General features: G+C 44.6%; 1 protein-coding gene and 1 long non-coding RNA gene across 2 annotated transcripts in view; both read right to left on the minus strand.

The window, feature by feature from the left end:
- Nucleotides 1-26736, minus strand: part of ext1b (exostosin glycosyltransferase 1b) — a 150375-nt gene extending 123639 nt beyond the window's left edge. The window contains exon 1 of the mRNA XM_074613359.1: nucleotides 24752-26736. Coding sequence (XP_074469460.1) covers nucleotides 24752-25722 — 971 coding nt within the window. The 5' untranslated portion in view covers nucleotides 25723-26736. The remainder of the gene's footprint in view (nucleotides 1-24751) is intronic.
- On the minus strand, nucleotides 16720-24695 carry LOC141754364 (uncharacterized). Its single transcript, XR_012590615.1, has 2 exons — nucleotides 24109-24695; nucleotides 16720-24066 (listed from the first exon to the last, which is right to left on the minus strand). It is a non-coding gene; the product is annotated as an uncharacterized LOC141754364 (long non-coding RNA).
- Nucleotides 26737-27498: the final 762 nt, after the last annotated feature.

Genomic DNA, 27498 nt, shown 5'->3' on the forward strand with positions numbered 1-27498 from the left:
TACGAAAAGAGAAAAACAACCACACAAAACACTCTGAGAATCATCGCTATAGAAACAGGCGTCTCTTCTTGTCTCTTTGGCCTGTCTACTTCTCAGCACTGATTCAATTAAGGCAGTTTGTTGTCTTCTGATATGCGTTGTCAAACCGAGCGTTTTAAACCAGTCTCTGAAGTTCTTGCGACGGGGTGGAAACAAATACAGAAATGTGCTAAAGTTCCTGAGACTGTTTGGCCAAAAAAAGGCCCAATCATTTCCTCACAAAGCTGGATTTCCTCTTTACAAATCCCCCTTGGAAATGTTAAAAGACTAAGATGTATTACATCTCGAGGCCACGATGCACGGGTGACATTTAAGGATGATACAGAGGGGTTATTATACCAGCGATTACAGCCAACAGCACTTGAACTTGGTACTTGTGTTCCTTTTTGTTCCATGTTGCGAAGCTCTATCCTTGCTGAAGGCAGTAGTGCTGTTCCTCATTACCCAACAACTCCGCTCATATATCACGGCCTTCACATCAACACTACTCTTCTGAGAAAACTTTAATTAATATGGGCATAGCAGGGGCGTCTGGTTCGAGTCAAAAAAAAAACACCCCAGAGACAGAAACTATGATGTTAAATGAGGTCCGGGCGACGCCGAGGTTAGCGCCGCTGACCACATTGGCTGAAACAGCTGTTGGCCTGTGTGCTGTGTTGTGGTTTTACACAAACACTGTCACACACGCGTACATATACATACGTATTTATACACACACACAGAGCCCGCCTGTGTCTGTGTTTCGGTCAGGGGCAGAGCGAGCCTCTGTGGTCTGTAACACACATGCTCTCTGTTTATGTTGAGCTCGCGGGCCTCATGCGGTCTGCCTCGCTCCGGCCTGACACAATCTGGCGTCCCGGCCAGCAACACTCTCCGTCTTTTCCCCGTCACATCACTTCAAAATACTTCTTCAACTCTTCACTGTTAAATCTCACTTCATTTTCTCTATATTGATTCTACTCTAAAACTATGTTCCTCTTTGTGTTTGGGCTGCAGACACAGAGATAACCGCGCTTGTGGTTATGCCCGGCGTTATGGGCTCACGGTGTGTGCGTCCTTCTCGCCTCAATTTATTTCTCTTTCTTGCCTCAACCCACTTTCTCACCCTGTTAATCTCTCCTTTCCACAATCTCCCCGTCTGCCTCCCAACTCTCTGTCTGGGCGCGTCTCATTTTGCGAGTCTATTGTTGGAAGCCAGTGAGTTTACGGGGGGGAGCCGGGCGGCCTGGAAACACAAGCGGGGGTCGGCGCGGTCGCAGCCGAGCGTGACGGATACAATAACCCCTGCAGCGGAAGCGCCCATGTGCTAAATTACTGCCACAAATGTTCTTCCATCGGGCCGCGGCAGGACCATCAGAGCCACTCAGCTATCTCAAGCCCTGACGCACTTTCCTCTTCCCGTTACATAATTGCGCACTGACCAGGTGCGTCCAACGAGTCAAGCTCCACTTAAAAAGGTGGGATGAGGTTGATAGGAGGAGGATATAGGGGAGTGGAAGATTTAGACTGCTGGTATACTCCGAAAGAAACCAAATGTGTTGTCTGACTATGGCTGCAAGCAAATACCAGTATAAACATGGTGTCACTAGGTCAGTTTTTCTTGCGAGATATGAGTACTAAAACTGGTATAACTCAATAAAAGTACACCCAAAATGCCCCACTTGTAAGCAACTTCATTGAAAGCATACAAGCAATAGTGTATTAGGGAGTTCTAAAGGGAAATATTCCTCTCCTTATTGGTTGCAAAAAGAAGAACATTAAAGAGGACCTGTTATGCTTTTGTGCTCTTTCTCTTTCCTTTAGTGTGTTATATAGTTTTGTTGTGCATGTAAAAGGTCTGCGAAGTTACAAAGCCCAAAGTCCACGCCAAAGGGAGTTACTCTCCCCCACAGAAACACTGCTCCTGAACTGCCTGAAAAGCCTTGAAGTCCCGCCTTTTCTTCCGTAACATGGTGATGTCACCAAGTAATAATGCATAATACCTGCCTAGCGGCTAGTTTGGCACGCCTTCAAACAAAGCTAGTTAGAGCGGAGCTAGAGCACAGTCCGTCCGAAGAGTTTGGGTCGGTTGACCAATCACAGCAGAGTGAGCCAGCTGACCGATCGGAGCAGACCCGTTTTTTTAACTTTAAAGCAGTAAAAACCCAAAATACAAGTATGCACCTGAAAATAAGAATAATAGGTCCCCTTTAATACCATTAGTAATGTTTTGAACAAGCTTAAAGTCAACAACTATATTTTTTAGCATATTTTATCAGTTTGATATAATTCTATGGTTTTTCAGTGACTTGTATAGAACTACAGACGCAAACCCAGGTCTCAGTGACGGTGTTAACTTTTGTCTATTTTACCGCACTTAACCGCAGGACATGCGTGAGAAAGTACTCCAAACATTAAGACGTTTGTTTCAAAGAAAAGACCATCAGCCGTTTCCCCTCATCATTCTGGGACGACAAACTCGTTCACCTTCCTTCCCGGCAGCCACAACACCTATTGTTTGCAAAGACCGACCACTTCACACTTCCCATTCACATCTCTGTAAAGCCATCCATTCAGCTGCTGTGTGGAGGAACTTGAACCGCACCCATATCACAATCACAATCACAGTGGCTGGAAAAGACATACGACCGCCAGGGTCACATATCTTGTGCACATCTCACAAAAACATTCAAATGATATGGGTTTCTGAAGCTGGGGGTGTATTTTTAGATGGAATAATTGTGGCCATTGTTATAAGTTGCAGTGAAACGTGGCACGGAAAAGGAGGAGGACGAAACATAAGGCTGGCGCTGAGGCGTGTGTTGGTACTTCTTAACAGCTAAATTGTCTTTAAATGTGACAATTAAAAAGTTACAATGTCCTTCCACAGAGTCTGATGGGAAAATCACTGATTCAGTATTCAGAGCACCGTGGGACATTTAAAATCTTTACTGCCACTGAGGGATTTAGTGGAGGCTGCTGCTAACATTGGGAGAAATTATTACTGATACTGGTGGTTAATTTCAAATCCACCCATGGAATAAAAGAAGCAAAAGCCAAAAGGAAGTAAGGCTGCAACTAACAACTTCCTTTTCTACTACGTTTCCCTTATTGATTAAAGCAGCAGTAGGTAGGATGGGAGGAAATATGATTAAAAAAGTTATTTTTATAAATGGTCACTATATCCTGACAGTAGTGCATGAAGACAGGTAATCTGAAAAAAATCACGTGCCTCTGTGTCCAACAAAAAACAACCAATCAGAGCCGAGCTGGAGCCTTGCCGTCTCCAAGCAGCTGTCAATCACTCGCGAATTCCGATCAAACGGTCAAACTAGGCAGCGCTGATCAAATATGAATCAATATTCTGTTACTGTAATGCCCATTTCTCTCCTCAAATATTTTCAGAAACATCTTGTAGTGTACTGTTAAAATGAGAAAGTTTGGTCTTGAGATCAGTTGAGGAAATACCGAGCACCGCCCACCAGCCAGAGCAAACTTTCTCATGCCAAAAACATTCTGCTTACTGCCGCTTTAATCTGGCATCTCCATTAATCATTTGGTCTGTAAATTATCTGAAAATAGTGCAAAAAGTCCATCAAAAATGTCTTAGTTTTGTCTGACCAACAGTCCAAAACCCATTGATGTTCAGTTTACAATAATATAAGACATGATGAAAGGCACAACATTACCCTTCTATGCTCTTAGTGACCACCGACATGTGCACTTGCTTATTGCCATATCGATTCATAAACGGTCGATGCGCTCCAGCCTTTGATTGGCTATTAACCGATCCATTAACATAATGCATTCAGATCCTATTATGGCAGGGAGCTTGTTTGCAATGATGAAACTTTCTTGAGAAAGAAAACCCTCTCCGATGAGACGGGAAGTGCTTCATAACAACGGGGGGACTAAACGTGATTTGATCGCATACATAAAAAGGTCTCATGTACAGTTAAGAGGATCTTTCACATTCACACGGTTCAGTGAGCAAACATGTGAGCAGGGCTCAGAGATCCCCGCTGCATTTTGTCACTTAAGACCCGAGCATCGTCGTGGCAGCAAATAACAGCATGAATTACCATGCAGTAATGAGAAATGTCACTATGACTGAGAAGAGAAGAAAAGGAGCATCCAATGAGGAACTATAAAAGCAACACACCTCCGAACTGGTGTGGGTGGCAGCCCGTGTTATAGCAGCAGTAACGGTGTCCAGCTGAGCTCGGCACAGCAGACAAGGCTTATTCACTTGGATTTTCAGTCTCTCCGTCCGTGTTTATTTTGCGTGTATGCACATGTGCATCCATCCATGGCAGTAACACACTGATAAGGAGTGACAGCCTGACACATGTGGCCTTGATAAGGTTATGTTGGGTAATGTTATCTGACAATCGTTAACTAGACAGCGCGGTTACTACAATAGGGCTGATCTGAAGAGGAGGACACACTTGAGGGTCTGAACAGAAAGTAAAAATACAGTCAGTTTATGAGGTTAAAGGAAGAAAAAATGTGTGGCTTCTAAAAAGCACACAAACAGAAACGTGAATCTGAAAGTGCATATATAAAATATGCATAGCAATAATGCACAGTTTCCTGAGTGTACCTTGAGATAACACCATGAAGTGACGACTAATACACAAACACTGAGGACACATGAGCACATAACAGGGCTAGCTTTTTTTTAAAAAGCAAGGGCAGACGTTCTTTAAAATTAAATTTAGACTAAATGGAAGCACTATAAAAGGAGCTATGTGTTAGTTTGTGAGTGAAAAGAAGCAAGCGGTGTAGTCACACACACTGGTGGAAGTGGTTAAATGAGCAAACTCCCAACATGTAATGAAGATGATTGCGGCCTTTTCGCCTCTGTAACCGTTCTATGGACTTTCAGAGGGCAGCGCGCCCAGAGCATGGATTCTGATCACAGCTGCTCAGAGCAGCTCAGAGCTGTTTGTAAGGTATCTCTGCACCAGTAATCCCACACGAGGGAGGGACTGTGTGCATGTTACATGAGTCAGATGTGTCTGCCATCAGTTCAGACATGGTAAAAATCTAACAAGAGGCTTCATAGAATGTGTTTACATGGAGCAACTTCTGCTCCGCAGTAATAGTTAAATTAGTTCTATTAGAAAACGGCTGACACGAGAGCTGCTGCAGAGGGAGACGTCTTTATCACCAACATCAACGAGGGGAAACAGACTCTGATCAAACTCTGGAGATACTCAAGATATCTAAGTTTTGCAGATCAAGTTCATACAATGGATGTAATGAGAAAAGGAGATTCTTAAGATTTTTCTCTGTAGCTGGAGATTTCCTGATTTATTTAGGGAGATTTAAAATGGAAAACGCACAGCAGATCTGGCAGCTATGATGAAGCTCCAGCGCACTCCGTGATGACAGAGCTCTTTAGATCTACTCGCCTCGGCCGTCCCAAAAGATACGGCAGCTGGGAAATGCAGAGCAACGCATCTATTTTTTTGGGGAGAGATGTAGTCCGTCTGTTCCCGTTCCCAAAAAAACTCCCCTGTGTCGTCCTCTAAAAAGCTTATCAGCATCCAGAGATGCCGCCGGCTTTGAGGCTCATTTGGTCTCGCTTCATACTCCACATTAAATGCAATTTATTGAATAATGAATCTCCTCTGCTCCTCAGACCGTGTGAACTCAGTAAAATTCACTCAGCATTCGCCCCCCCCAAAAAAAACAGGCCTTCAAGGTCACTCTCTGATCCTGGATGAAATTCAAATGGAATTTTCTCCACGTCAAAAAGCGAGAGCGCGGGAAGTCGGATGCCTCCGTGCTGCTTGGTGAAAATATTGGTGAAATCCCGAGGCTGCTACGAGGCTGTGCTGCGCCGTACGACTTACACGGGTATGTGTGGACATGCTACTTAATATGAAGAGCAAAAAAAAAATACATGAATAAAAACTCCTCTTGCCGATACATAATTCATGTTTTGTAGCTTCTGGGAGTTCCACATGAGTGGTCACAGTTAGAGTTAGCGCCGGGTTTCGGCCAAACAAGATGCTGCTGAGTGTGCGGGTGTGTACGTGCACGCGTGTTGGTGCGTGTGGACGGGGAGGAAGAAGCTGCCGGCGGGAGGTTTTGCCTGACGGCTTAAAAAAGAAGAACATTCACTGAGGAAAGCAGGGGGAAAAAGTGGGAATGGAAGGACGCTCTACTGAATCAGCACTACCTTGCTAAAGGGAACACACGCAGAGTATGCACATATGCAGACGCAGAAGCACAATTTAACACACACACACACACAGCTCAGACTGCAGAGTAAACGTAACACACACTTGTCTGGATTTCTGTCTGTCCCCTCGTCGGCAACAGTGCAAACACTTTGCAGATGCTGACAGAAAAGCAATCCTCAACCGTCCAGGCCAAAGAGAAAACACACACTACGGGGTTCCTACACATTTTCCATTTCTAAATTCCATACTTTTCCAGACTCAAATTTTCAGACTAGATCAGGTAGATTTTTCAGACCATATTTAACTTTGTGACTCGGAGAGAATACTGTGACAAGATTTTTCACAAAGTTTGCATCCAGCTCTCTTTTCCCATTTGGAATTGTTAACCAACTTTTTACATGGGCTCGTCAAGCCAGCCCTCAGAAAACTTGCATTTACCCATTGTGGCTGTTCAGTCCACAGTTCTACGCAGAAAGTTGGACGACGTCCCACTGTCAAACATCTGGCACTGGAGGCAAAGCCGCTCTAGGTGAAAAACAATTATGCCGCCCCTCTATAAGCAACAGAGACAAACTGGGACAGAAATCCATACTGGGACTTTGAGATGGAGAGGCCTTTTATGCGAGTGTGCGTAAGGCGCCAGCTGAACAATCTTGAGCAGTCATTTTAATACTAATACATTTTTTTGTAATATAAAGAGAATCTGATGATGCTGAAGACCTTCAAGACTCTTCATATTGGATGACACCTCCTCAGTTTGTAGAAACACGTCGCCACTGCAGAATCAAAACAAGACCGGCCAGGCAAGTCTAGGTGAGCTGGACCACTAGTAACAGTTTGTCATGTTTACGATGTAAATGACTGAAACAATCAGATTTCAGTTCAGATTTCAATGCAGATTTTCTCTGTGCTGTCTGCCTGCAGTTACTGCTACTGGTTACTTTTTATTATTATATTATTTTTTTCTAATAATGAATGGTTTGCCCACATTTCGCTGCCCTAGCCAAAGTGCCGACCTAGACAAGTGCCTAGTTCGCCTATAAGGACGCGCCGGCCCTGGTTGTGACACACAGGCGTAGAGGCTGCTCTGTGTAAGAGTGAGCGTTCAGTCGCACGCCGTAGCCTACTTCTTAGCTTGCTTTCGACGACATCCAGGTTGTTTTGGCCCGCGCTCTCTCACACAGTGATAAACATTGTGGCTGCACTGGTTGCTCCAAACGACATGAAAACCACGCTGCTGCTTGTATGATCTATTTATTTTTAGAAATTCAGAATTTTATATTTCAGAAAACAGAATAGGGGCAACAGTCTAGAAACAGACATGTTTATCCATACTCTCTTTAGTTTTTTCCATACTTTATCCAGATCTGGAAATTACTAAAAATCAAATTCCATACTGCATAGGATCCCTGACACTATACCAGAAGGGTGAAGCAATAAATAGCCGGTATATTCAGAGGTTATTAGCTCATGTGCTCCTTAAGCTCCTGAGAAAAAAAGTCCCAGTAGAATATAAGTGTGTGTTTATAGATAGTAAGCTATGTAGCTGTGAGCAAATAGTTCCTCCAGTCACCAGATACCCCACAAACTCCAGACTGGGCCCACTAGCAAATAGAGGAGCTTCCTTTTACACACACAACTGTGTCTGGGGAACCTGAGGAGAATGTGACCTCTCACCTCAATATAGAAGCAATGATTACTGGAAACACTTGGAGCGCATCGCACAGTGGGCACGGCTGCTGATTAAACGCGCCCTCAAAATCTTGGGGCATCTTCTACAGATGTCACGCATGTAAGAGGGTGAAAAAGTGAAGTATTTTAAATTCATACACCGGCACAAACAAGCAGAGAAATAATGAGGGAAACGGGCCTTTTGGACCACATTTTAAATGAATTGAATCGTGTTTGTCTGGTTTAAAGTGCCAGGAAGTAGCTTGTGATGAAAGGCGATAGGTACACTCCATACCCTGACAACGTACCATAAAACCTGGCTTATCCAGAGAGCCGGAAACTCTCAGATTGAGTTTCTTTTCATCCAGGTGATGCGGAGGCAGAACACTCGCCCCCAACACTCTGCAGACTTCTGGGTTCAAATCCAAAGTAGTGAATGCTCCAACAAACACAATTACTGCTGTTTTTGTAAGCAGGAAGCCAGTGGAAGAAGTGAAAGAAGACCTGATCATTACATACCTTCTTAAAGGACGGGTCCATTATTTTATTGTATTATCTTTTTTAGGTTTTTATATCATTCTGTAGCTTTCCAGTAGTGTTCTTTATGTATCCAAATCCGAAAGTACCTATGTTTTAGCGTCAAAATGCTATTTTTCCAAGCACTTCTAAAAACCTTTTCCCACGTGACCCGACAAAGGTTTCTGCCTGATGACGCTGCTACATGTACAGTATATATACATCCTTATAGTCAGTGTATTACAGTAACAGTAACTTAGATAACGGTTGGAGAAGCAGACAGGAGTACCGGCACAGAAGCTAAGCAATGCACTGCTGTGGACGCCACGTTAGTTTGAATCCGAAAGTCACACAATAACACAAACAAACTTATTGATCGATCGATGCAGTGGTAGACCAGTAACTCAAATTACTGTTTTTGTCAATGGAGTCTGGTGGCTTTGAAGACAGCTAATTAACAGCTTCAATTCCCCATCGGAAATGGCTGTCTGACAGCAAGGTAAAGCGGTGAAAATATTGTAAATATAGCATACACTTGAACTGATATTGATATTTTTTTTTAGGTGGCTAACTGAAGCCGTTATATCGCTCTCTTCAAAGCCACCAGACTACATTTACAAAAACAGTCATTTTACCTTGCAAACGCGGGACTTATACATACAACCTGACTTAAAAAAATCCGAAATAACCCTTTCAGTTATTTCCATACTTAGCACAGCTAACATTGACTCAGCTAGGGCTAGCGTTCACATTATTCATAACCTTATTGATTATTAACCATTGGTCTACGAGGTAAAATTACTGTTTTTGTCAATGGAGTCTGGTGGCTTTGAAGAGAGCATAGATAACGGCTTTAGTTTCCCATCAAAAAGGACTGTCTGAAGGTAAAGTGATGAAAACATTCTAAATATAGCGTACACTTAAACTGATAATGAGTTTTTTTTAAGTGGCAGCAACTCCCGTGTCTGAGGTAAAATTACTGTTTCTGTAAAAGGAGTCTGGTGGATTTGAAGAGAGCATGGGTAAAATATGTTTTTCCTGCTGCTCCCGCCCACAGTTGCATTACCTCGCCATCAGACAGCCCTTTCCAATGGGAAACTGAAGCCAATATTTCGCTCTCTTCAAAGCCACCAGACTCCTTTCACAAAAACATTTTATACAATACAACCCCACTTCAAAAAAGTCAGAACTAACCTTTTCCTTTCCAAACTTAGCACGGCTAACTTTGACTCAGCTAGTGTTGGCATTCACATTATTCATAACTTTATGATTACTTTGGTAACCTACGTCACTGCTTTTTGCTAATGTCTGAGAGGGCGTTTCCATTTTTTTTGTTAAACGGAAAAGAACACAAAGGGACCCGCCCTTTAAAGCAGGTAATTCTGGCTAAAGCTCAAATAAAACTGTATTTGTATTTGTATTTGTATAGCTGTGGGTTATGTACACACCAAATGCCTTCCTACATTTTCAGTTGGTACAGGAAGTCTTAAACTGATGGCCTCGCAACACCTCTAACAAAGCAGTAGGATTCAAGTGCATTTCCACTGCGGCTATTGATGAATATTGTTAATTGAGTCAAGTTGCCTGATTTTGCCACTCATAACCAACATTTAACTGGCACAGCTATCTTAAACTTGCGTTGCTCCCGCTGGCTGGCTTGACATGTTTGTCTCATCAGTGACAACACACATCATTACAAACGGTATCTGTTGCAATCTTCCTATAGGATCCGCATGATGCATAAGCCGAAGCATCTAAAACTTCTCCTCGCTCCGCTCACCTGTCTCACTTCAGACAGCCAGAGAGCGCCGTGTCTAGCGAGCGAGCTGCAAAAGGCAAACAAGATGCAGACGCTTTGAAAACAAAGTGCTGCTGTCGTGTCACGACTTTCTGGGGAAATAAACACTTCAATTCACCCCTCACAAAAGAAAACACACCCCGTCGAGCTGCTAAACAAAGCGCTACACATCTTCCATCTTCCATCTTCCATCTTCCTATCCCTCCCCTTCGTCTTTCTGCTCTTTTTGAAGGGGGGGGGGGGGGGGGGGGGGGGGATTGCTTTGATGACAGGGATGCAGTTGGACAAGACACCACCCGTTAGGATGCAGCGGGGTGAAAATTAAGCCACTGAAACGGGAAAAGCGTCCCAACGGCACGGCAATAAAGACACAGAAAGTGCACGGAAAAAAGAAGCAGAATATAAGCTTACAAGAATATATATCTGACACTAGCTGTGGAAAGATGCCATCAAACCACTGAATCTCTGTGGAAATGACTCATACGACAAGAAATGTCCTTATTCCTAAAAATGGTTCCATCATTGACGCAATGAGATTGTACAGAATGCCAGGGTCATGAGAAGTAACGCTGGCAAGCTTTTTCAGGACACTTTCCACATGTATGCAGAATTGAATAGTTGTGTATGTGGATTTTTTTAGCCTGTGGGAGTTGGGAACAGCAAGGAGAAGAAAAGCCAGGACGAAAAATTGAAGAGAAGGCGAGTGGGCGTTCATTTTAAATATCCAGCATTACCACCAGCAGCTGCACTTTGTCCTGCATCGCCTCCCAAAAACAAGCCGTCTACTTAATCTGAAAAGGAGGCCTCCATCAAGCTCATGAATAAACACCACCAAACAAACGTGTCGAAGGAAACTGGGAAGAAACGGCGACAAAACCAAAATGAGTCTTTGCTTCCTCTCTCCGGTCAATCATACACCCACGCTCTGGGCATACTGAGACTCTCCTTGGTGAGACCAGATGCCTTCTTCCCTTGGAAACAACTCCTCCACCTCCTCCTCCTCCTTCCCAGTTAGATTTGGCTTAGCCGCTGATCCGTGAAGTGCCGTGGAATCTGCCAAACCGGGGCATGCCTGTCGGTGGCTGGAGCTGTGAGAGCAGCCATTGTCGCCGTGGCATCAAAAGGGAAGAGGTGCACGAGGAAGAGAGGCCACAGCAGTATAGGAGGTTGATGGAGGGAGTGTAAAACACGAGGGAGCAAAAAAGGGGACCGTATGGGGAGGCTGTGGTGTCAACAAGGCACAAGCATTGCCTCTGGAATACACAATAACACAAACAAACTAACCGATCGAGGCAGCGGTAGACAAGCAACTCACGTGTTCTGCGAGGTAGAATTACTGTTTTTGTCAACCGAGTCTGGTGGCTTTGAAGAGAGCGCGATATAATGGCTTCAGCTCCCCGTCGAAAAGTGCTGTCTGACGGCAAGGTAAACCTATGAAAATATTCTAAATGTAGCGTTCTTCACTCCTTCAATTACCGTTACCACGAGCACAACAAGCGGGGCTGCAGAAGCGTAGGAGTCGGGGTTGATGGAGAGAGGGTTGAAACACGAGGGTGCACAAAGGGGACCATATAGGAAGGCCGCGGTGTCAACAAAGCACAAGCATTGCCTCTGGAAAGAGAGCAAACTAAAGTCACAAAATAACACAAACTAACTAACCGATCGAGGCAGCGGTCGACCAGCAACTGCCATGTTTTGCAAGGTAAAATTACTGTTTTTGTCCCTGGGGTCTGGTGGCTTTGAAGAGAGCGCAATATAACGGTCTCAGTTCCCCATCAAAAAGTGCCATCTGATGGCAAGGTAAAGCGGTGAAAATATTAAAAATATAGCGTTCAACAAGCATTCAGACCAGCCATTGTCGCCTTTGTATCAAAAGGAAAGGGGTGCATGAGGAAGAGAGGCTGCAGCAGCGTAGGAGAGTCGGGGTTGATGAAAAGAGGGTGAAACACGAGGGAGCAAAAAGGGGACCATATGGGGAGGCTGCAGTGTCAACAAGGCACAAGCGTTAACTCTGGAAGGAGAGCAAACTTTAGCACAATAGGACCCCTTTGGAGCGCCCGGGGGGCTAGCCCCCCAACTTTTACACCCCCGTGAGTGGAAGTCAAACCGAGCCATAAAGCACGATGAACCAGACAGGGGAAAGAGCCCTTCCATCAGCCTGCCAGATCTGCTTCAACAAAACCCTCTTTCTCTCCGCGAAGCCTTGGCCCCTTAAACGTTGAGCCGTGCACACATTCTTCAGTGACATAATGCTTTTTTAAGCTATTGCCCTCTTCAACTCCCCCCACCTCCTCCTCCTCCTCCTCTTTACCCTTACTCAGATTTCCCCCCCTTTTGCCAATTACTATTTAAATATGAATACCAGCAGAGGGTGTTTGTTTTCGCTCCTGCGGCGGTGAGGAGTGAAGGAGGGAGGTCAGCGCGCGAGCTGACGTCAACGGTCTGCCGTCCCATTGATGTCCCGGCAGTAGGTGCTCCCTGAACGGCCTCTTGGGGCCATAAAAGCTGCCATAAAAACTAGCTACTACCACCACCACCACCACCTCTCCCCCTTTTCCCCCTCAGTGGAGCTGCTGCAACGCCCCGAGGGAGCCGGGGAGCTCGCAGGAGCCGAGGTCCGCGACAACTGCTGACACTGCCAGTGGACTGTGCACTAATGAGTCTGTGTAGTTCTCTTATTTGGCATCCCGAGTCCAGTATGTGTGCATACTCGGAGTGTGTCAGCGTCCACAGCAGATACAGGCCACAGTCTCGGCCCACTGCCCCTCATTGATGAGATAACTGTGGTCAGGTGCTCCACAGCCCGGGGACCGCAGAGTCATTCAGGAAGAGGGACAAATCCCTGGGAGCATTGGGACCAGCGGCAACCCCCCACTCCCTCTTCCCACACACACACACAACCTGACCTCTCATGCACTAACACACGCTACTCTCAACAGTTCAGTAGCGAAAAGATAACAGTCATATAACTCCAGCCTAATTCACTCACAGTGAAACCCGTGTTCACTTGAGCAAACAAGAGGGATGAAGGGAAGCACAAACGTGTTGTTAAATCAGAAATTAGAGCCTTGCATAGAGCGGAGAGCTTAAAGGTTATATTACTCTGTAGCTTCCCAGTGGTGTTCCTTATGTATTCAAATCCGAACATTCAAAGTTTGGTCGCAGTACTATGTTTTAGCATCAGAATGCTATTTTCCCAAGCCCTTCTAAAAACTTTTTCTCACATGACCTGACGTAGGTTTCTGCATGATGAGGCTGCTACGTATACAGTATATATATACAGCCTTATAGTCAGTGAACCGGTGTGTACCGGCACGGAAGCTAAGCAATGTACTGCTGTGGACGCCATGTTAGTTCGGATTCGATAGTCATACAATAACATAAACAAACTAACTGATTGAGGCAGCGGCAGACCAGCAACTCTCGTGTTCTGCGAGGTTAAAGTACTGTTTTTGTCAAAGGAGTCTGGAGGATTTGAAGAGAACATGGGTAAAATACGTTTTTCTGCTGCTCCCGTCCAATGCTGCTTTACCTCGCCGCCAGACAACCCTTTCTGACGGGGAACTGAACCAGTTATAGATGTCCATCCATGGCTCTTCAAAGCCACCAGACTCCATTCACAAAAACAGTAATGTTACCTCGCAGAAAACAGGAGTATTCACATTATCCATAACCTTATTGATTGCTTTGGTAACCTACATCAGTGCTTTTTGCTAACGGCTGAGTGGGCATTTCTATTTGAAAACCTCAGAAAAGAACGCAGATGGACACGCCCTTTAAGTTTACTTGGAGGTTGACATTTCTCCGACCAGCGTGGAACAAAGACCTCTGACATCAACAAGCAGCTGCATCATTGTATTAGATTTTGTTCACCCAGAAACAACTTAAGTTTAAGATAATACTTTGTACAACTTATCTTGTTTGATACTGTCAAGACTGTTAATGGAGCCTGGTGTACAGCATCTTTTTGGCCACTTTAGCGCAACAAGTTAAAACAGTTAGTTGCTAACTTTGCCCATTTGGTGCCATTAGGATAACGTAGAGTGGGTTTATCTGAGCTTTGTCACTGAACACAGCTAAGATGAGCACAGTGAGAGTGAATAGAAACAGTAAAGTTGCAGCCAAACTTTCACATTACATGAAGTCAATTTATCCATATCAAAATATTGATAAGAGCAGCTTTAAAGTGAACCATTTTAAATCACAATAGCGGCCAGAAAACTCCCAATTCGATATTTTCCTCAATGTGTTCAGCCTTGCATTAAATACCATTTATGAAATTAGCAACTGCATGTTTTCCATTAGAATTTTTTGGGGTTCTTAACTACAGTGAGAAACAGAAAATGAACAAATGTTGGTTCTCAGACTGACCCAGTTAATGTTGGATACTTATAGATTAAAAAAAAAAACACAACGAAAACCAGGAGGCTGATGGCAAAACACTGCGGCAGCGGAACGTGGGAATGCTGGAATGACGGAGTTGGGAATGTGCGCTCAGAGCGACGTCGCCACCCTGTCTCAGCATGCCCCGTGCCACACGGAGAAAGAAAAGCAGAGATGTGAGAGATTTTTTTAATACTTCGTCTCTCTGCTTTAAAAAAAAAAAAAGGACAGATGTCAGAACTCATCGTGCTCGCCAAACCCGCAGACAGGAGACGTATCTTCCTTTCATCCCTCCTCGGCGAGGAATTTAATGAGAAGCCAATCACGTGTCTGTCCTGATCATCACTTTCTGCCTCAGCCAGTCACGTACCTGTCTGGTTTAATTGAGTTCACAAGGACCCAATCAGCTTCTTTCTCTCGCTTTCTGTTCTGCACTGTCAGAGTCTTCCAAAAAAAAAAAGTGCGCAGCTGCTCTCTTACCTGTCTGCCTGCAAACTTTTTACATCAGCGTATCAGCACTAGTTAAGGATGAGAGAGTGACAGAAAGAAAGGAGAAGGGAGTTTACAAGTGTTACTGCTGTGCCTGTTATTAATCCATTCCTCTAAAACATTCCCTGACAGTTCTGGGAAGGGAAGGATGCCTTGTTATTCCTCACTCTTTCAATTACCGTTACCACGAGAACAACAAGCATTCAGACCAGTTTTTGTCCTCCAGCGGGGTGGAAGTGGGCAGCTTTTAATAGAGGGAATGAGTCCAGGGGCCGGCCCACTGCTGTGCTAATGCTCTCATCGATTTTCATTTTGGGGGGGAACCCTCCCAGCTGATCAATCCTCTACACCGACTAGCCGGCAGCTGGCCTAGGAGGTGCAGGATGGTTCTGGGCTTCACTCTCTGAAGCCGAGTTCAAGTCCACCCCCACCAAGTTTCGTCCTTCTCTTGCGAAACCCCCCTCCGCCGCCGCCGCCACCACCTCTGAGGCCAGGGGCGGCTTGGCTGCGCTGGTAATCCCTCAATGAATGTGGGTCAGTGAGTTGGGCTTTGCCTTCGTCACTCAGCGAGGGGACAGACAGTGGGGTCATGACCCCAGTCGTCCCGCGTGCACTCACACACACACATGCTCGTGTTCGCACGCCCATGTACGAAGACAAAGACACACGGGGGATGCACACACACACACACACACACACACACACACACACACACACACACACACACACACACAAACAAAAAAAAGACACGGATGGATGAGCAGCCACACACGGACAAAACTCACACAGACGAAAACAAGCAGCGACACAAACTTGGAATATGGCAGATCTGAGATTAGCGGAGCTGAAATGATTGGAAGATTAATGGAGTGGATGATTGACAGAAAATAAATTAACAGTTCTCATAATCGGTTAATAGTACCAGTCTTTTTTTGTTTAAGCAAGTATGTCCAAAATGTGCTGGTGGCAGCATCTTATATTTTAATGTCTTCTGGTTTTCTCAGTCTTCTGTGACAGTAAACTGAATATTTTTGCATTTTGGAAAGTTGGTCAGACAAAAAGAGACATTTGAAGACGCCACCATGGGCTCTGGGAACTAATATTTTCTCCAAAAACAAAAGGTATGATACGATCAAGAAACAGCAGAAAAGCCTGAAATGATTTAAAATGGTGAAATATCAAACATTTTCTAGCTTCTTATATAAGAGGAGTTGCTGTTTTTGTCAGTTTTATTTCACTGTGAATTGAATATTTGGCCTTGGCCTCTAGAAACTTTCACTATTCTTTGATTTCTTTTTAGATGAAATGATTAAATGAGGACCTATTATGCTTTTGTGCTTTTTTCTCTTTGCTTTAGTGTGTTAGTTTTTGTGCAGGGAAACGGTCTGCAAAGTTAGTGTTTTTTCAGACAGCTTGTGATTATGGCTACAGGCAAAAACCAGACATGGTTTCGCTTGCGAGATATGAATACTAAAACTAGTATAACTCTATAAAAGTACACAAAATGCACAACTTGTAAGTAACTTTATTGAAAGTATTCAAGCAATAGTGTATTAGGGGGTTCTAAAGGGACATACTGTATGTCTCTCCTTTTTGGTTGCAAAAAGAAGAACATTAAAAGGTACCTATTATGCGTTTGTGCTTTGTCCCTTTCCTTTCCTTTAGTGTGTTATATAGTTTTTTGTGTATGTAAAACGTCTGCAGAGTTACAAAGCCCAAAGTCTACGTCGAAGGGAGTTCTTCTCTCCAACAGAATCACTGCTCCTGAACTGCCTGAAACGCCTTGCTCGAAGTCCCGCCTTTTCTTCCGTAACGTGGTGATGTCACCAAGTAACACATTTGCATAATACCTGCCTAGCGGCTAGTTTGGCACGCCCTCCACAAAGCTAGTTAGAGCGGAGCTGGATCGGAGTCTGAAGAGTTTGGTTTGGTTGACCAATCACAGCAGAGTGGGCCAGCTGACCAATCAGAGCAGACTGGGCTTTTGGGCAGGGCAGGAGCTCAAACAAAGCATTTCAGACAGAGGGTGAAAAGAGGTGCTGCAGTACAGCCGGTATGAGAATAATAAAGTGTTTTTTTGAACATTAAAGCATGTAAACATGTTCTAGTAGAAACCCAAAATACAAGTATGCACCTGAAAAAAAGCATAATAGGTCCTCTTTAAGCTTATTGTTGTTAGTTGCAGTCCTAAAAAGATAGGATTTTCAGTAATTTGTTACAAAGTTAAGCACTTGTAACTTAAGTTTATCACCAGAAACTATCACCGCCAGACGGGAGCCACGGCAGAAATACTGCCAAGTTGACTCCTCTCATGTAACGGTGACACAGTGACTCGCCCCAGATAATACCGAATGAGGCAGAAGCAACTGAAACACACAAACGAGGTGGTTAAAATGAGAAAGACAGAGATAATGAAAGTCAGAGGGGATGTGAGATGTGTAGATTGCCTGATAAGATTAAATAACAAACAAAGGTTTTATAGGCTTAAATCTGTCTACATGTGCACACACCGAAATATCAGAGTCCTAATTAAGCTGCACCACATTCAAACTTATTATCCTCCACATCATTAACATTCACCATCACAAGCCTGGTACTTTATCTAAGAGAGAGCAGGCAATCATGAAATATTCATGACTTATTAATCTGACAACAGAAAAACAAACAATGGCAACCTGGGGAGTGTGACACCCTCTCCTGCCAAACAGCGACGTAGCAACACAACTGTGTTTGCTGCTCGTTCGGCGCTCTCCAAATCTCTAAAACAAGGAGTCCGCTATCAGGCGCCGCCGCTGCCGCCATGCAGGCATTCAGGTGGATTCCGGTATTCCCACTCATAATAGTGTTTTTACTGAGATAAGATGGAGAGGAAGTGTTGCTGGTTTTCTTCACTTGGCCCAGATCTGCAACTGCCTCTCATTCTGTGGCACGGTGTCAACAAAATGTCAACCGCAGCGGCGTCATAAAAAAAATAAAAAGGGAAATGGAAATGTGGCGGTGAGCCATCGCGAGCCAAATCACATCAGTGTTTCCATGTCGTTCTGAGGGAGAGGGGGACGGACGGAGGGAGAGGAAAGTAAGAAGAACTGAAGCAAAGGAAGGGAAGGTGAGGGGAAAGTAAAAACAGGAAATGTGTAATAAAAAAAACGGGAGGACGGGAGCTGGTCTCCTTCCTCTTTTCTCCCTCTCAGCCACTCGCGCTTTTGAGAGGATTTTCTCAAGTGGGAAAATTTCTGCTGATGACACACAGTTGTGAAAATGAAAACGCCGCAGCGCTTGGTTGATGCTACTGTCATTGACTCCTAATGGGAAAAAATCCCACTACACGCGCAATTTTCTGGACTCTCCATTTCTTTTCAACTCACGCAGCACCCCCCCCCCCGACATACATCGCGCACTATTATCACTCAATCTCACACCCACTTGCTCTTCTTCTTGTACTTCCACACACACTATCAGGCAACACAGCCACATCTTATGCATCTCTTGACTTTCTCGTTCTTTAAATCTCTCCTCCTCCTACTTCCCTTCATCGCCCTTCCACTCTCTTTCCGTATTTCAAGTCCCTCGGGTGACCTTGAGCGGCAGCTGCCGGTGAAGTGGCTAAAGTACAAAGTCAATACGAGCCAACAAAGCTGGTTAAGTATTAAATGGGGGATGATGGCGCTGCTCTTAGCCGGAGAAAGGCTCAACAAAGGGCAAATAAAAGGAATATGTGCAGTCGGAACACTTAGCAGTAATAATGATGTGCTTTAAGCAATTGACTCGTGATATTAGATGCACTTTTGATTTTTGCAGGGTAATGTGCTCGCCGGCGGAATAGGAGGCATTGTGGGGTTAATGTTCGGATACATATATGAAGTAAGTATGCCCATACTTGCCGATCTTGAGACCTCAAAAATAGGGAGGATTTCAAAACCAAAAGTGGGGGGTCTGGAAAAAAAATTCTGGTGACTCTGAAACCCGTTATTTCCAATGACTTGCGCCACGCCACGACGGCTTTGCTGTGATGCTGTGATGTGTGGCGAGCTCAGCTCAAACTGCGCCGCGGTGTCGCGAGCAGCTCTCCTCAGCCGGGAAAAGGCATTTGGTGTAGCTCTATTGCCGTACGGGTGAAAACAGTAGGGCTTATGGCTTATACAAGCTGAACAATGCCAGAAACATGTTGAGATAACGAAAAGTAAAAAGAAAAAGAAAAATGCCATAAATCGTTAGAAATACGGGAGAATGTGACCCTGGGAGGAAACCGGGAGAGGGCAATGAAAGACGTGAGTCTCCCGGGAAAATCTGTAAGGTTGACAAGTATGAGTATAGTATGTAGTAAGTGTAGAGCAAATAACATGACAGTTGACATATTACAATGAAACATCCGTGCCTCAAGTGATTCATTATTGAAACAGGAAGTCCACAAAATGTGACTTCCTATTCCCTAGAAATGGGAACTTCATTTCATATTACATTATCTAGTATTTGAGTATGCCAGGAAAGGAGGTTTAGTCACCACACAAGGCAAATCGTTGCAGCAAAATCCCGCTTAACGTGAAATTTTTCAATTGTCGAGCCCGTAATAGCCTTTCACTGTCCTCTCCCGGGGTCATTGTCGGCGGTGCTGAAATCTCGCTGGATAATGTAGCAGTGAATGGGCCCTTTCATCAGCGCTTGGCCATGGAAGTGGACCGGAGTGACTCCAATTGAAAGCTATTGCAGCTAAGAAAATCAATTGAATAAATGTGCGGAGCGTGGTGCATTTGTCTGTGTGTGTGTGTGTGTGTCTGTGTGTGTGTGTGTGTGTGTCTGTCTGTGTGTGTGAGAATGGTTCAAGTACCTATATACACCGGCTCCCAGCCTGCCCTCCTGCTGCTGCATTCCTTTAGCAGAGCAGCATTCCTCTGGAAGGCAACGAGGTCAAAGGTCAGGGAAGCAAAGATGAGCCTGCTCTGCTCTGCAGCAACAGCGCGTATGTATGTATCTACGTGTGGGTGTTCGTGGTCGGCGGGTGGATGTATATTGATTGCAAACAGAGTAGAGAGTAGATAAAGCCGGAGCGCACCGCATCCTTTCTTTAGTATTCGAGTGTCATTCAAAGAGCATCCAGGTATGTACATATATACTGTATACAGCCAGCCGGCCTGCCTTGGCAGTGCTCCCTCCTAAACCGCTAACAGCTGCTCTGACACGTGTGTGCATTCCTGAGTCTGCAACCGCAGCGTCCCCGCAAGGCATCGCCCGGTCGCCCTCAGCCTGTGGAAGTGGAGCGCTATGAGACCGGCTGGCTAACACATAGATCCATTTACCTGAGAGAGAGCTACGTCAGTTTTTTTTTGCAAAGCACGGGGTTTAAATTAGATTCACATGAAAGGCATCAGTGTGATTAAATCTAAAACAGGCTCCTAAATCATAACGGGGGAAAAAATGCTTTAAATGTATTCATTTCACTAAGATGCCAAAGTGGGTTAACAAACTAAACCCAGGGTAAAACCAGCAACCCTTAAACAAAAGACAACTACAAACGGTTCACAAAGGAAGCGTGAAAAGTTTAACAAGCAGAAGCCAGCTGTAAAAGTGTTGTGTAAAAATGAAATTGGACGCATTGAGTTTTGACGGGGGGGACAGAAATCAAATGCAGTATGTATCGACGCTGGAAATGAAATGACTAACAGGCAGCGGTATTGATCTAAATAAATCAACCGTGAAGCATGCTACACGAGTGGAAAGAGTGGGCAGTGAAAGCTCCGGTTTCCCTGAACTCGCCGTGTCAATCGGCTGATCATTATGGCACCGAGATGTTCCAGAGATAGAGGTACTTCTGGGAGAACGAGGCCAGGCCCGTCGGGAAACAGAGCCATGAGCGGAGCACGGAAGAGCAGAGGTGGGCCGTCCAGAGACGACTGGAATGTCAGATAATGGATGACATATCTCTCTCCAGGTGACACCGAGCCCAAGGCATCCAGGGAGACGGCGAGGGGAGAGAATGAGTGGAGCGGAGAGGGAAAAAAAAGGATGACGAATGGATAGACAAGCGCATGCTTGTAAAGTTTTGTTAGAGCTCCCGTTTTTGGCATTATGAGTTTGTCTGTGAGGAGGTTTTCGGGTTCATTTCAAGTTCAAGGAGAGTCACATCCTTCTCTCAACTCAACGTACGTTCGATTAAAAATCTTTTCCCCACTGCTCCTTCGACTGAATGGAAATATGTGCAGGTTAACTTTCCATATGTTCCCCATCCGTCCTTCCCCCATCCCTTAACCTTGACATGCCTGTGTGTACAGGTAACACACACCCTCTGGTACGAACGACGTCGACATGTGCTGTTGTCACATGCCTGAGTTTATCCAGGCTTTACAAAAGGCATCCTCGGGTTGATGAATGCAGATCAAGCCGATGTCACTCACAGAGAAGTGAACCTGCCAGCGGAGTTCACTACGTAATCCCGCAATGTAAACATCAGACGCCGCCGCCTTCTATATGAAAAACATACCGAGCATTCAGGTGCAGCTGTTGATCCCCAAGGGGGGGAATTATTAATTACCACCTTGACTAAAAAACGGAGACCTCCAGAATTAGAGGTAATCAACTAACTGTCCCTGAGGGGGCTAAGTGGGAAGGATGGCACTAACTCCTGCAAATGAAGGCGATAATTAACCCATTATGACTGATTTATGCGCACTAAATCGCTTCATATTTCAACCAAAACTTGTTCACGCCCCGCCATGTACATAAACTTAACTGCGTGCGTTTTGTCATGACAAGGTCACCAGAGCGGTGATACTAATTTCAGAGCAACAGAGCAGACTTTCACTTAATTTGCACTAAGTACAGGGTGCAAATCAAAACGTGTCCCTGCATATCCTGGTTGGAGGCTGCTGGGTTCCCATGGAGTGGAGCTGGAAGGTGATGGAAGGAGGGGGGATGAATTCCTTTATAGGAAAGGAAAGGAAAGGAGGGATGGAGGGGAGGGGAGGTGGGTGGGGGGAGTGTCCAGGGAGCTAATAGACTGGCTGGAGAGCTTTTACTCCATGAAAACCAGTCATGTAGTGGGACATAAAAGGGTTGGTTAACTAGGACTCTTTAAAAGGCTCACAATCATTGATAGTTAATCAGTTACCAGTGTGATTTATAAGTCTAGAATTTAAAAGAGGGAGGTCAATTTATTAGGGCTGTCAAAGTTAACAGGATAATAACACGTTAACGCAAATTCACCACTAATTTCTTAGCAGTAATGCAAAAACCTAATGAATCCATCGTTACCAACCATGTCATACTAGCTTGTCGGGAAGGAGGATAAATAACGCTCCAAACTTGCACTAAATTTTGGCGAGGAAAAACTGTCAAGGCCATTTTCCCTTGACCTCTGACCTCCAGATGTGTGAATGAAAATGGGTTCTATGGGTACCCACGAGTCTCCCCTTTACAGACATGCCCACTTTATGATAATCACATGCAGTTTGGGCCAAGTCATAGTCAAGTCAGCACACTGACACACTGACAGCTGTTGTTGCCTGTTGGGCTGCAGTTTGCCATGTTATGATTTGAGCGTATCTTCTTTATGCTAAATGCAGTACCTGTGAGGGTTTCTGGACAATATGTGTCATTGTTTTGTGTTGTTAATTGATTTCCAATAATAAATATATACATTCATTTGCATAAAGCAAGCATATTTTGATGCATATTTGAAAATATGGATTGTAATATTCGTTTTGCAAGACACTACATGCAACTATATGTATATCTATATGTTACTGGTTAATTCCAGTTAGGAAAGACACATGAATAGCTCCACACACACTGTGCGCCAAAGCGTGGGAACCCTGAAGGCTCTGCTCGGTTTTTGGATGTGGATGAGGTGACGGTTCCATACGCACGAGATCTGGTGCATAAAAAGTTTGACAGCACCTAAAGAAACAAGTTTTGCAAGACAGTACCATATTGATATACATGTAATTGCATGTAGTGATTAATTCCAGTAAGGAAAGACACATGAATAGCTCCACACACACCTAAATGCACACACACACTGTGCGCCAAAGGGTGGGAACCCTGAAGGCTTTGCTGTTTTTGGATGTGGATGAGGTGACAGATAGATAGATAGATAGATAGATAGATAGATAGATAGATAGATAGATAGATAGATAGATAGATAGATAGATAGATAGACAGTAACTTTATTGATCCTGAGGGAAATTCAAGTTTCCAGCATCAAAGTTCCATAGTGCAAAACATGTTAGTAAAAAGGCAGTAAAAAAGTTAGTAGTGCAAAGTACAAAAAAAATATACCAGATAATAAAATACTACTAATAATAATAATAATAAGATGAAGAAACTGTTAAAACTGAATAATGTGCAGGGTAACAACTGTGATACACGACTATTAAAAAAGTGCAGAAGAGACTGTTAAAAATGAGTATAGAGCAGGGTTACTCCAGTAGCTCAGTCTAAAGTGCACTGTGTGCATCATTATCTGTCCAGCTCCATATGCATGAGATCTGGTGCGTAAAAAGTTTGACAGCACCAAAAGAAACAACTATTAAAATCTATTTTTGCCATGTTTTTAGGAATAAAATGTTCTATAAATGAAGCTATGAATGATATATGAACAAACCCCTCATTAAAAACCTTCAGAATATTGATAGGAAAGTGGAAAGTTTGGTGTATTTAAGTGTTACTGATGAGGAAAATTACAGAATCAGAGTCTGAGAGGAAAAAAAACTCATTTTGAGAAAACAGCCTTTAAAGATATGTTTCTGTGCTGGACTACGGTGATGCATCTTCTCAGAGCCTACGCACGCTGGATACTGTCTACCATGGAGCACTGAGATGCATTACAAATGTTAAAGCCCTTACGCACCATTGCTCTTTGTATGCTCGGGTAGGATGGTCTGCCTTGTCCACCTGTAGACTGAACCACTGGCGTGTTCTTATTTATAAGGCTATTCTTGGTCTGCTTCCATCTTACCTACGGACCTACATACTTCAAAAAAGTACAGGAAGTTACCGTCTTCGCTCCCAGGACTTAATCCTACTAACAGTCCCCAAAGTCCGTACTGAACTGGGGAAAAAGGGCGTTCAAGTATGCTGCTACCTCTTCTTGGAATCAGCTACAAAATGACCTGAAACTTGGAGAGCTGGTCTCACTGAACATCTTTAAAGTGCTTCTAAAAGATTTGGAAACAGGCACATCTGGCTGCAGATGTTTTGAATGTTGATGAATGTTTTTTGATACCCTTATGATTCTGTAATTTGCTCTTTGTCTTCGTTTTCAATTGTTATGTTTGTTTTATGTCTGCAACTGTGTAACTGTGCTGCTGCCTTTCTTGTCCAGGACACTCTTGGAAAAGAGATTTTTTAATTGTAATGAGTTTTTTTACTCCTGGTTAAATAAAAAATAAATACATGCAATATATATATATATATATATATATATATATATATATATATGACTGGTTAATACCCATCTCCAGTTAGGAAAAACACATGAATAACTCCACACACATCGAAATGCACACACACACTGTGCACCAAAGCATGGGAACCCTGAAGGCTCTGCTCTGGGTTTGGATGTGGATGAGGTGACAGCTCCATATGCATGAGATCTGGTGCGTAAAAAGTTTGACAGCACCAAAGGAAACCACTTTTCAACACCCCATAATGAACCCACATCCTCAGTGACTGTAGCTGTGTAACTTACTTGTCATACTCCGCGTTGTCCTTGTCACATCGTGCGTCCTTGTGCTTCTGCCAGTCCTTTCCGTGCTTGCAGGTGGTGAGCAGCACCACGTCCTCCGCGTTGTGCACATGGTGTAAGGCATTCCTGGTGTCCGATCCGATCCCAGTCAGGTACCGCTTGCCCTTGAACACCAGCATGTACTTTCGAAAGGGCGGGATGGAGTTGTACTTGAGGAAGCCCCTCTCTCCTCCGGTCCTCGGGTGCTCCTTGGAGAACAGCGGGATGGACACGTCGAAGCTGGGCCTGAAGTTCTCGGTGCTGATGCTGGCCTTGGCCAACATGGCCTGGCCGATGTCGAAACCCAAATCTTCCGTGTAGTCCGGCCAAGTCCCGGAGTACAAGTTAAATATGAGGTGGTTCCTACCATCATTCCACAGGGGCAAGTTCTGCACCTTGGTCTTCAGGTTGTGGACGTACTGCGGGGACAGCTGGTCTCGGTCCAAAGTGTCCAAACTCAGGATGAAGAGACACGCTTGTCCTGGGTCCTGTGTGTAAAACCTGGACGCCTCGATGGTGGCTAAAATATTCTGATAGCTCTCTGAGATCTTCTCGCCCTTCTGCTGCGGGTAAACGTAAACTTTGAATCCGTTCTTCTTCTCCTTCAGACACCGAGAGAAGTCGAAGCAGGAGTCCATGCGGCACCTCTTTCCCCGGTAAACACTCGTGTTCACGTCCCTCTTCTGCCGCGGAGAGATGTGCAGGTTGTACTCCTCCGTGTCCGGCTGATCCCACGGCAGGAAGAGGTGTAACGGGTCCGAGAAGTGAGGCCACGGCTGGTCCGGCCGGTACCCGTTGTTCCTGCTGCGGTCATGCCGGCTCCGGCTGCTCCTCCTCCGGCTCACCGCTGGAAGTTGAACCCCTCCGAGGTAGAAGAGAAGCACCAGACACGCACCGGCTGAGAGCAGGATCAGGTATCGTTTTTTGGCCTGCATGTGTCCTGCTGCTGGGAACTGCTGCTTTATTATTAGGAATAAGAAATGTAAAGTGGCCCGAAGTTAGGCTCTCACCAACCCCGGCTGCACCGCTCCATCCTCCGGCGGCAGCCTCCACGGATCCCCGGCAGCCAAGCCTCTTCTTCTGCGTAATCGGTTCCCAAATCCAGCAGCGATTGATCCAGTGCATGTGGGCGATTTTGTTTTAAAAGTGTTGTCCCGTTCTTCGGTAGAGTTTCACCATAATCTCACACAGCAGCGCCTGCAGCAGCAGCAGCACCAGCAGCAGCAGCAGCAGCGGGAGGCTGGAAAAAAAGCCCCAGACAAACAATCACATGCAGCGGCGGCGGTTCTCTCTCTTCACCCGGCGGTGGTGCTCCGCGCCCTCATTCAGCCGGGCTGTGAGGAGGCTTATTCTGATGGAAAACTGTCCTGGGAAACGCTCTCTCCTCGGGGGGGTGAACAAGGGGTCCCCGAGGCTCTCCTAGACGGAAAGGTATACCCCGATATGGATGTTTAAACTCGGTGTAGCTCCAAATCCAAGAAGCCTCCTCCTCCGGCGGGTGAACGCGTTCTTATTCCCCCGCTTGTCTCACTCCATAGTCCCGCGTGAAGAGAAGCGAATAACCGGTGAGGAGGAGGTGGAGGAGAGAAGAAGCGTCGCAGCGGTAGCTCAGCTCAACTGTAACCTGACGAAGCCCTGCATTTCTCAGTTATTATCCCAACACCAACATACTACCCTCATATAAAACACAAAACCTCCTCTTCATCGGTGGTGGTGGTGGAGGAGGAGAAGCCACGCAGCTATAGGCGAAGTTCTCCGGTCGACACGAGGTTGCACAGCCGCTACTTAAGCTCACAAACCGGGTAGATGGCTGTGAGAAAAATGTTCCCAAAAAGACGGGATTCCTTGATTTTAGTGTCCAATTACCGAGTGCTCAGTTGTCCCGATTGTTAGTCGGTAACATTCCAATCCCGACACGACGGCAGGCTGACGTGACGTCCCATAGATGCCCACCGGAGCCGCTGATTGGTCCCCGTCTGTGGGAGCGGAAGAGGCGGGACTTAGAGAGGGTGGATGGTGGGGGGGGGGATGCACCCATTCATAACCGGAGTCCTCCTGCATGTGCAAATTATCTAATTGTGAGCCTATGGAAGTTGTTTGGAGACGTGCCAAAAGAGCAAAGATCTCAGTAAGAAAAGATTCCCACTGAGAAATTATATTGTGATTGTATTCAGTTACATTTGCATTCATTATACTTGCATCAAGTCTGTTATTTTTGCTTTAAATTATATAATTTATAGGTATTATGCATGCATCTACTTCTTTATTTATCTATTTTATTTATTATTATTATTATTATTATTATTTATTATTTTTTATGTATTATTATTAATTCATTAATATTTATCATTTATATATTATTAATTACTTCACGCTTGATTTTACTATTTTGGTATGACTAGGAACTAATATTGTAGCCATAAATATTGCAATAAAGAGTGAAGAGAGCAAAGCACCCTCATTAAGAAATATTCCCACTGAGAAATTATATTGTGATAGTATTCAGTTACATTTGCATTCATTATACTTAATAATGACCTATTATTTGTTAAATAATTAATTCATATTTATCATTTATATATTATTAATTCCTGCATGCTCTATGAATTAGCTTGATTTGACTATTTTTATTGTGATAGTATTCAGTTACATTTGCATTCATTATACTTGTATCAAGTCTGTTCTTTTTCCTTTATACTCATAATTTATAG

The sequence above is a fragment of the Sebastes fasciatus genome, chromosome 17, assembly GCF_043250625.1.
Source record: "Sebastes fasciatus isolate fSebFas1 chromosome 17, fSebFas1.pri, whole genome shotgun sequence".
Taxonomy (NCBI): domain Eukaryota; kingdom Metazoa; phylum Chordata; class Actinopteri; order Perciformes; family Sebastidae; genus Sebastes; species Sebastes fasciatus.